The 10,931-nt window shown below is 40.2% G+C and overlaps 1 protein-coding gene across 1 annotated transcript in view; it reads left to right on the top strand.

The window, feature by feature from the left end:
- The first annotated feature begins 2,715 nt into the window (after nt 1-2,715).
- The window catches only part of pebp4 (phosphatidylethanolamine binding protein 4), a 44,826-nt gene continuing 36,610 nt past the window's right edge, over nt 2,716-10,931 (top strand). The window contains exon 1 of the mRNA XM_079270040.1: nt 2,716-2,842. Coding sequence (XP_079126166.1) covers nt 2,789-2,842 — 54 coding nt within the window. The 5' untranslated portion in view covers nt 2,716-2,788. The remainder of the gene's footprint in view (nt 2,843-10,931) is intronic.

Raw genomic sequence — 10,931 nt, 5'->3', positions numbered from 1 at the left:
GTTTTGCATCAACAACACCTCATGCCTTAATGTACAGTGTAGTGTATGGAATCGAATGTTTAGTACTTTTGCTGTGCTCTCTGGCTGTGTGTGTATCTGTAAATGTACATCATCTTTACATAATTGGGATGTAGAGCAATCGATGTGTGATCGATGTGATACGTGTGCTTTCGTTTGAACGCTGCGGAGGGTCTATGCCCTTTTCAAGCTGTAAACACAAAACTAATTAAAGACTCAGACCACCAAGGCCACACGAGACTAACATGATGACAAACCATAGATTTCTGACATTTATCATGAAATGAATGCAGGGATTTCAAATTTGTTCTATTGTTTTAAAGTCACTTTATGCTCACGATCTCCAATTTTGGAGTCTGTATATTCCAAAATGCTGAGACAGGGTGGCAATTGAAAGTTAGATTCTAACTCAAACATGTAAATATGAATTATGGGATGACTTGCAATTCAAACTTAGCATAGCTACAAGCTATTGCATAGTTTAACATATAAAATGTTTTTGTACTATGCATATTGAAATGTCTGACTTTGAAACTACAAACTTGCACTGCTTTGTAGCACCAGGTTCTATTGAAATGGCATTAGATGACATAGAAACATCATTATTAGATATGTACACAACATCAGGTAAAAAAAAAAAGAATTTGATCACAAATTACAAAGAAGTTGTCACTGGAGACCTTTTACATATGTTTGGGTGCTAATTTCACGCTGCAGAGAAGCACAAACCAAAGGGAGCTTTAGCAGCACCAGGAATATATTACATGCTGCACAATCACAACTGCATAGTTTAAGAGGCCTTGTTCAGAAATGGTTGAAAATGAAATAATTAAAAAACAAAACAATAATGAAAAGAAGAAAATAAAATTTAGTGTTTTCTCAGTGTTCAAAACCTGGATGACGTTTTCCTACGTCATCAGGTGTTTTTGTTCTCAACAGCTGTTTTTATTGTTTAGGAGCTGTCAATCTGAAATTCTGTAGCATGTGTTCTTGAAAATGTGTAAATACCATTTACGAAATAAAAAAGGAGCAACGTGTGCAGTCTTTTTTTTAAAACCCCTTTTATTTATGTCATATGAAACGTTTGCAACCACAGGCTCGTGCACTGCGCAGAGGCGCGCAGCTGCAACAACTGCGCGTGAACCAGAAGTAGAAGCACAAGTGGACTTCTGGAATATGGTAATGTTTATCACACATTGTTAATGTAGCTAACGTAACCCTACGAAGACTGCAGTGTGCATGCAGGGATATATTTAATGTCTGCTCTCTCTGTCTCGAGGGACACCTGATCATTTATAAACCACCTGTGTTGAAGTGTAACGTCTGATGCACCTCGTGCATATAAACACGCTAAAACACGCGCTATTAGTTTTGTGCAAGCGTTACTTCTAAACTTTTCTTTACAAGTCAAATGAGAGACTTGTAATATATGTAATATGAATCTCTCACGTGACAGGATGTAACGTTAGCCAAATGCTGCTATTACGTTCAACGTTAAATATAGAAACGCATCAGCAACACGGAACGTATTTTGCAGTGTTCAGACAGCTGAGGTATGACAAAGCATACAAATTGAAAGCTGGTAATTTAACAGTGACTTTGACCAATGTTAAGTATATTTGGATTCCCGTCATCACGTGCAGTGCTGCTGATGTGTCGTCTCTAGACAAACAGGTGTGGGCGGGGCCAGGTGTTCAAACAAGCTCTGACAGGCCAACACTACACAGCAGGTGAATAACTGTGTATATAATCCATAAAGACATGGAGATTATGCCGAATATGTTCTGGCTCCAGCATTTCAAATGTTGAAGTTCCCTGCTTTTCTTTAACTTGTATTATATTATATTCAATCTCTTTAAATAACATAATTGTTATTCATTTGTTCGGAATTGTTGTACAGACTAAATAACATTTTAAATCTTTAGATCTGGGAACTGGTATTTTAAACAATTTTGACATCTTGTAAACCTGACGATAAATAAATTAATCAACAAGGTAATTCAGCAGATCGTCAATAATGAAAATAATTATTAGTTGCAGGCCTACATTGAAGCAGTAAGAAGTACCTCTGTTTCAGTTGCTCTCCACGACTTGCAAACACAATTTTTATAGACTGTTCAAGAGATATACTGCTGGACAGATGATAGACATCATTCATTAGACACGACAAGGTGAATTACGGTGACAGTCTTCCCAGGCTGTCAGTGTGGACAGGCCTCCTTTGAACTCGACTGTCAGGCCGTAACTAGCTGTGTTTCAGTCAGACACTTTGAATCTAACACATCTAACACATTTAAACATAAACAAGCAAAACTCATTTCCCTTTTGAACATAATGACTCCTCGACCAACTGAACGCTGCTGTTCTGCAGGCTGTGCCGGCACCCTTCCTGGTGTTATGTGCCTGTGTTTTGGGTTTTTTCCATGTGGAGGCCACACCAGACACCACGAGCTCTCTGGATTCTTCTTTCTGTCAGTAAGTAGCCCATAATGCATCAGACGGCTCTGATCACAGTACAACTGCAATGATGGGTTAACCATACATAAAATGAACACGACAAAGACAGAAGCATCTGAACTGAAGGCTCATTTTTACATAAGCTGGACATGCTTATCTCAGGGTGTGAGCCTGTTCACTTACAACACAGAACTGTTTCGGAAGAGTTTAATCTTTCATCTCTCTTCAATACAGTGGTGGACTAGAGGTTATCTATCCACAGCTGGACGTTGACAAATGCCTCGTAATTCCAAAGGACCTGAAACTCAGAGAAATGGTCAGCACCGTTTGGAAAGCACCACAGATTTACTTCTCTGGAGCACACAAGGTAAGAGATGCTCGGGGGGGTGAGGGGGGGTCTGTCAGAGTAATCGACTAGTTATAGTGGGCAGCTATTTACGTGTGCAGTGATTTTAATTCCACTACTATGGTTTATTAACTAGTTGACTGAACTGGCACAGATCACAAATATTTTACATGTTATAAACAGATCGCTATATCGGTATGTCTGTGATACTAAAGCTACATGCTGCAGATTTTATTCATTTGTTTATTATAATAGGATAATCCCAATCACACAAAAGCAAATTCCTCAGACAAAGAGGTCTGAATTATTTGAGTTGCTGGTTGATTTATTTTTCTTTGTGTCGGTCTTCATGTTACGTGGCATACATGCGAGTGCCTTCTTTTAACACTAGAGTGCAGTAACGGATAAAACCAGCTGCAACTTTACCTCAACAGATATAAGAAACATCAAAGTTCACAGCATTAAGAAAAATGATAGGCATGAAATACAGTTTGAGTAATATTTTAAATATGAGGCTGCTCTCCTGTTTTGGGCTTCGATGCCACCTTGTATTATGTATGTATAGTATAGTATGTACCTGTAGTCATCACCGATACACTGCAGTAATCTTTGTCACCAGAGGGGGGTGCTAGCACTTCATACTTGTTCAATGAACAACCGATAAACCAAGGTAATGTTCTGTCGATAGTTTATACTATTCACGATGTCAGATGATATCAATTGTGAAGTAGATACTATTGTCATTGAGTAACTGATTTAGACTGATGGATCCTTTCATCTCCGTCTCATACTAGTGAAACTACAGACATTAAATCTCCATCTTTAACACGGTGTCATTGCAGTTATTAAATTGAATTGCTGCAGACAGCAGCACACACTGCTGTGCGTGCTTTCAAGTAGCAGGTCATGATTCAGTACTCTTTAGTAGAAACTCATGTTTACTAAAAAAAAATAGTTAAAACTCAAACCATGACCCTAAGACTAAAATAGATTGATAATTGTAATTCATTTATTTAAAGGATTTGGTTGTAATTGAAATAAAACACAACAAAACTGCAGTTTGAAGTGTTTTGTTACAATTTTAGATTTGGATTCAACATTCACACCATGCTTGTTTCTAAATATGATGTAAAAAAAGATACACATTGCAATGTCAGAAATTAAAACAAAGGAAGAGAATGGCGTTAACATTACGGGGCCTAAATGACTCTTATACCCCATGAACTGAAAAGAAAAACATGTTTGAAAAATGGGTCGACAGTACATGAAGTAGGCCTTTAAGACATGTGATATGTTTCTCTGAACAAACTATTAAATTACCACAGAGATTCATTCAGACGTCTAATATTCTTTTATTTCTTTTTCTTTTTTTTTCAGTGGATCATGTTTTTGTTTTTTTTTGTGGTTGAGGGACAAATTGAGAGAGACACAGTAACCGGCACACAGAACCGCTGCTGAAGTTGACAATGAAATCGCATCAAGCGGACACAAAAATCCTATATCTGTAAATTGAAAACTTAAATTGAAAGCCACCTCGGTTTAGGAGGTAGTTTATGAATTCCAGAGCTAAGCAGTCTAGCTTGAACATGATCTATTGCCCTTCTCTTGCCCAAACTCCATTTGATCTATGGTCGTATTATCTACAATGCTGTCTTACATGATTCTCTTTTATGGCCAGAATCAGTGTCAGACAGCAAAACAGATTACATGTTGGATGAAATCAATACAAACTTTATTTACTGGGCTTTTGAAATGTAATTCTCCATTTCTCCTGACACTTAAGTAAGCACGCACTGTTGAAGGATGATCAGATTGTCGCCTGTGGTTCTGCGGTTGGTCTGCTGGTCCACCACGCTTTCTGTCACCGCGCCGCGCTGCCAGAGCTGCTGCTATTCTCTGCCACTCATCCCTTGTTACCCGCTAGCAGGAATACAGAATAGTGGCCGCTCAGTTTCAAATCCACCCACTGCAACACCCACTTCATTACTGGGACGGGATGCATGCCTGCTGAGTAATTGGAATGGAGCGCAGCGGGCAGTAGTCCCATAAACCCGCCTCTAAATAGGTGCTCATAACCAAAAACAAAAGCAAAGGGCCACAGAGACGGCAGATTTCTGTGTTCAAACTTCAGAGCAGCGACTTGACACTCAAACTTATGTGTTAGCAAAACCTGGCATGGGTTCGTGAAGCATTTTTGGAAATCCTAATTATACGCAAACGCCTCAAAACAAAATGGGATGTGTACGGGCTAATGGGACTAAACTGTCACATGACTTGGTTAGGCACGTAAATAACGTTAATGAGGATTGGAAATCAAACAGACCTGACCGTATTATATCATGGGAGCATGTTTAGCTTTAAAAGACGTGGACTTTCCTTCACTTAGTTTTATGAATGACATAACGTCTGAACTCTACAGTAGAAAATACATTTCCTGTTGAAGCTTTTTAAATACTGTACCATGATTGAACATTATAAGGCTGAGTGTCCATTTTGTGCTTTGCAGTGGGTTTGTTTTTGGTCAATTGTTATCAACGCAGAGAGAGCACCTGCCTCCACCCAGCGTCTTCTTTCAGAGCGTGTGTGTGAGCGCTTCGAGCGCTTCTAGTTGAAAAGCTCTGAACCTTTCAGAAAGGCGGCATCAGCGCTTTTCTCCCTGAGAGAAACGCAAAATACACACCGAGTCTAAGAAAAGTTTTGCACTTAAGGTTAAATTCAGTGTTTCAAGGGGAAAGCAACACATAAGTCTGATTAGAATTTAGTTAAAAACCAGTAAATTCTCTGATTCACCAATTTAAAGAGTTACACCCAAGCAGAGCAACACATTGACCATCATATGTTAAATTGAGACGTAAAGCTTTTCTTGACTTTAGTCCCAGTTTTAATGTCCAAAATTACAGCGCCCACATGATGAGTGTCTTTGTCTCACAACCTGATGCATTCTCTCAGCAGCAGCCAGAAGTATCTGTTAACGTCAGTCTCTGAAGACACTTGTCGAGATAAAGAGCCAAAGCTGCAAACGGACCAACAAGATAAATATCTTCAGTGAGGAAGGGACAGCTGTTAGAACCACTCTGCTGTTAGACTGTACAAGAGGTCTCAGAGGTCCGTAAGTCAGCTCACCTTTGAATCACAGAAACAAAGCAATGCCTGGCACTGACCATCGTCAAATTTCACTTTTGGTAAAATCCTGATACCTGTGCAGACGGATCTTTTTGTGCGTTTAAACTACGTTTCTGCTGATTATTCATTATTCTTCGAGCTTAATTATGGATTTCTGAAAGTGGTTTCTACATCTCAAAAGGATGTATTAATCCACTCTTTGTCCTGTTTAGGATCTTGACTCTTAGAGTCTCAGTTCAACGTTAATATCTACTGTAAGTGTCAAAATGCTTCTTTCACGGAAAGGAAAAGCGACATGAGTTTTTTTTTATGTTGGTGGAAGCTCTTTGGAAAACCAAACAAACTTGGCTACAGGACAGAAAACCTGTCCGATGAAGCTTCGCCTGAAGAGAAGAATAAAAGAACAGTGGAAATTAAGACGATTCTAAAAATACCCAAAGAACTCTGAACTAGAAAGGATTAAAAAGCTGAGTTCATATTTGGCTACATGGCAGCTGATCCAGGTGTGCTTTTGGCAAAACCAAAGAATGTTTGAGTGAGTTTCCACCTTCTTAAACCATTGTGATTAGTTAAGCTTTTAATGTCCTTTGTGAACAGCCTGATTACAGTTCTTTTAGTTTCAACATGTTTCACTTTCAATTACATTTTCTCACTATTCACCAATAAGGTAAAAATCCACTTCATTGTGCTGGTGTGAAATTTGCTTTGGACATCACAGCGAAGCAACAGTTAAAAAACAACCTTCATCCATCATAATCCAGTCCTTAAAGTCTGACCTCCTCCTGGACAACAGTGCAGCATTTAGTTCCCGGTATTCTCGAGGGGTCTCCTGTGCATCCATGAGAACATTCTTATGTCTGCTTCCTCAGCTCACTGACATTAACGTAGGCTACATATAGTCTTTATTTTGATCACGTCATGCTCATCATTCCTCCGCGTAGTCGGTGTAAACAACACAGAAGCTATCTTTACCTCCTAGTTACCAAAAGTGGAGACAGTTTAGGAGTTTTTAGTGAGGACCATAGCCATGGGGCACCTTCTTAGACATGGGGGATTTCAAAGCCTTGTTTTTAGGTAGACATTTCTTGCATCTGGTGGATGGAATGAGGGTTTAAACCATCACTGCGATTAGAGCTGCCTCACTATGATCTCTTGAGCTTGCTTACTGCTGCTAATAGCTGTTTCCTCTCTATTTCCCTCTATCTTTTTCTTTCTGGCTTTCTCTCTCTCTGTGAATGATTTTTATGCTTTGCTGAAACATGTGGGGGCGTTGAGAGAGGATTTAAATGCAACAATCCCCCTCCTCTTTTTTTTTTCTTTTTTTTTTTTTGGTGAATCGCAGCGTTCTTTTCTGCAAGCCTCTGATGACGACAGGGCAGCTTTAAGCCTGGCAGTGCCCACGGCAGGCTGCCGTCTCAGCGCTGCCCACTCTCCTCTGTGTTGGCATGCCGGAGAAAGCGAGGGTGGGGTTCCTCTTTAACAGACCCTGTCATTCCTAGGAAAGCCTACATGTCCACCCATGCAGGATTCCTGATAGGTCTCCATGTTGGGGATGCAGAGAGTGCAAAGATAGGGATTTTATTTTCAGCAGGCGACGGTCTTCACTCAGCGGAAGAGTCAAGGGTGTATATTTAGATCAACGGACAAGGCGCTTCCTTGAGCCTTTACGTGACAGCGAGGGTCAACAAGTGAAACATGTTTTGTAATATCCATCTAATTGCATATTCAGTGTCATCAGGTGGGTGTTTTTTTGGCTCTGCTGGATTAAACAAGCGTGTTTGGCCAAGATTCAGGGAGTTTATTTCCTTAGCTAATGTTCCCCTTTGTCATTACAACACCCTGTTAAGCTGACCCGTGTCCCGCTCTATTCAGTCATTACCACACAGCGTATATAATTCACGCGAGCCTCCTGAAGAGGAAAGAATTACAACCTCCTGCCTACCAGGAAAACTGGATTGATTATGCATATTCAGTGGAATCAAGAGAGGCAATAAACCTCCTAAGCCACCTTTTCCACACAGTCAAATAATCATTTTCACCTGATGAAGCATGGCTGTGGCACGCTGACCACCACAGGGGCAAGAAGAAGTACTCAAATGGATAAATGTGCAGATGTCTCTCATGCTTAAGTGAGATTGCACACGACCAATATTTTTCTTATTCCGCTCACCTCCTTTTCCTGCTTTCTTGTTTCCTCCACTCACCTTTGCGTCCACTTGTAAACGACAGTCTGTTGTATTGTTTTTGAACCGTTGTTGTTGCAGTAACACAGTATTCTGTCACCTTCCATTTGGTTGAAGAGCGTAGGCTGTGATACTTTTTGTACTCTGTGGCTGTGAGTAAAATATGATTTCAATTACCATGAAAACGTATTGTGTTATCAATGGGAGGATAAGGACAGATTAAGGAAGCTCTGGGATGCACTTACAGATGACAATGGTCAGGTTTCTATGCGAGCAGCGGTGTTGGACTTGACAAAAGCGCCGCGCGAAGGAGGAGGTTCAACATGTAAAGCCGATTCAACAGACCCTCATACGTGTTTTAAGTTATTTGCTTCCACACATGGGAACTTTTTCAGTGTCGATAGATGGGTCAACCCCACTCACAAAGCAAACTAACAAAGAAAATATGCAAAAGTTAATGTTGAAATGGGGCACAAATGTACCGTACATGACAATTATGAAAATGAATGAAATAGATAGAAAAAAAACTTCAAAGAAGGTTCAGCACAGAGGCAATAACAAAGAAAGACTTTAATAAAAAATACCGCTTGAACCTGCAGCCTCCTGATTGTTATTCACATTCTATCTCGTCAGTTCATATACATTGACGGCTTGTTCAAAGATTGTTCAAACAGAGACTCATAATCTGCATCTGCTGCGGTGGATACCAAGACAAACAGACGAGATTACATTTCTATTCATATGAGCCACAGAAACCCAACATTTACTGGGGAATCGCTGTAAGATCTGGAGAGGACTCGGTCGCACTTTGGCTCAGTGAAAAACTATAATTTATGAATGTGATCTGTCCAGCGGGAAGATGTCTGCAGCCTCACGATCCAAACATATAACCTTTAACAAATATGAAGCTGCTGCGTGCCCTTTTATTTTGTCTTCTTGCCTTGCAATGTAAGAAGTTAAAGTTATTTTTCTCTCTTTCTTTTTTTGCAAGCTTCTCCCTCTGTGAGGAAGCTTCAGGACAGAAATCAAAATGTAAATGTTCTTATAGATTCTATAATTTATCCTCAATAAAAAGAGCTTACAGAGCCTCTTCAGGACTTCACGGACAGGATTGCTACGGTGATTATGTTTGAAACTAAGGTAATTTACTTTTCTCTTTGAGCGAAGTAATCTCAAAGTTAAAAGTGATGATTTGAAGTTTACTTAAGACCCAGATGCTTGGCTTAGTGGCATTTTGCCCAAAATGTTTTTGTGCTTTTACTCATTTGTGGTCCGGCGGAGGGTTTAGTTCCACTTGTGTCCCAATCCTCTGATTCACCTTCTTTAGGAACAGCTCCAGGGCTGCTCATAATGCTTAACTCTCCATAATGCCATCCCCTTCATCTCCCCAGTGGTCTTATTGTCTTAACTCTGGATGGAGAGAAAAACAGGTTAATACACGTTTGGCAGAGTGAAAGTAAAAGTATCTTTTCAAACACTATTCAAGTTTTTGTTTTGGAGAACGCATTTCATCAGAGGACGGCTGTTTCTCCCAAACTTGTTTAGTTACCTCGTGGGTCTGTTTTCACTGTTTTTTAAAAGACGTATTACCGGTGATTCATTTCGCTTTTGACATTAAAAGCTCGTCGCTCGTTAATGGTTTCAGCAATCGGGTCCATTGACGCTTGATTGATCTGAGAACAGGGGATAATAAAACTGCCTTCCTTGTCATTTTCCTGATCCTGTAGTTTGGAAGCAGAGAGAATCAAGAGAAAATGTTATGCAAATGATTTGTTAATCCCTTTACATTATTTGTTCCATTTCTCCCGTTCGCTTTCACACTCAATTTCTAGCACAGCAAGCTGACAGGCGGACACCCTCAGATTGCTAATTCTCAAGATAGAAGAGAAAAAAAAGTCAGCCATCCATTTTGTATTTAGAATATACTTATTCTATTAATTCATTTGAATTGTATGATTGTACCTGCAAAATGCACAAAGGGATCCTGAAAACCCTTCAAGTACGTCACTTTAGACACCTTCAACTCTGACCTCTCTCTCCGCTTCTTTGTGTTTGAGTCTTAAAGAATAAGCCGAGAGAGCAGTGGCACATGAAACTGTGACCAGTGTTTTTTCTTCTCCTATAGTTTTGTTGTCCCAAAGGTTGGTGTTAAAAATAATAAGAAAGAGGTGGGATGGTCTTAGATTCAAGAAGCTTAAAAATGCAAAATCTCAAATAAGCCCAATTTCCACCAGCCAATGGCGTTGCATTTCGGTGGGCTTGTGTTGATCGTCTCAACTGACTCACACACCGCCCCTCCCCAAATAAAAACACTAAAGATTTACGTGGCTTTTCCAAAAAAAAAAAAATGTATCGAGACATTTATCCAGCTTAATCTTCTTAACATATTAAAGTGATTTGCTTTGCCCTGAAGTGGCTGAAGCGGCGCGCTCACCGCCCTTCATGGCACTAAGACCCGAGAGGCATTGTGGACATCTTGCACTCTTGAATAAGAGAGAGGTGGGCAGGAGTCAACCTGCTTCTCAGCTGTGGAGCCCTAGCTGTCCCCGCTGTGCGTCTATTTTATTTATTTATTTTTTTTGTTCTGTTATTAGTCCAACTGTTGCGCTCAGTCAGTGTTCTTAGGCACGCGGCTCTGCCAGAACTGCCCACACTGTGGTGTGGAGGTTTGGAGCTCTCAGCTTCTGAGCTGAACTGAAAGAGCTCGCTCACAGAGTAGGTGTTGGCAGGATGCTTTGTTTCTTTCTGTGAATGTCATGAGAGGTATGGATGATGAGAGAACTGAAGCACATGTGATGGCATGA

Source organism: Melanostigma gelatinosum, assembly GCF_949748355.1.
Source record: "Melanostigma gelatinosum genome assembly, chromosome: 6".
NCBI lineage: Eukaryota > Metazoa > Chordata > Actinopteri > Perciformes > Zoarcidae > Melanostigma > Melanostigma gelatinosum.
This window is presented reverse-complemented; position numbering and strand designations above follow the sequence as displayed.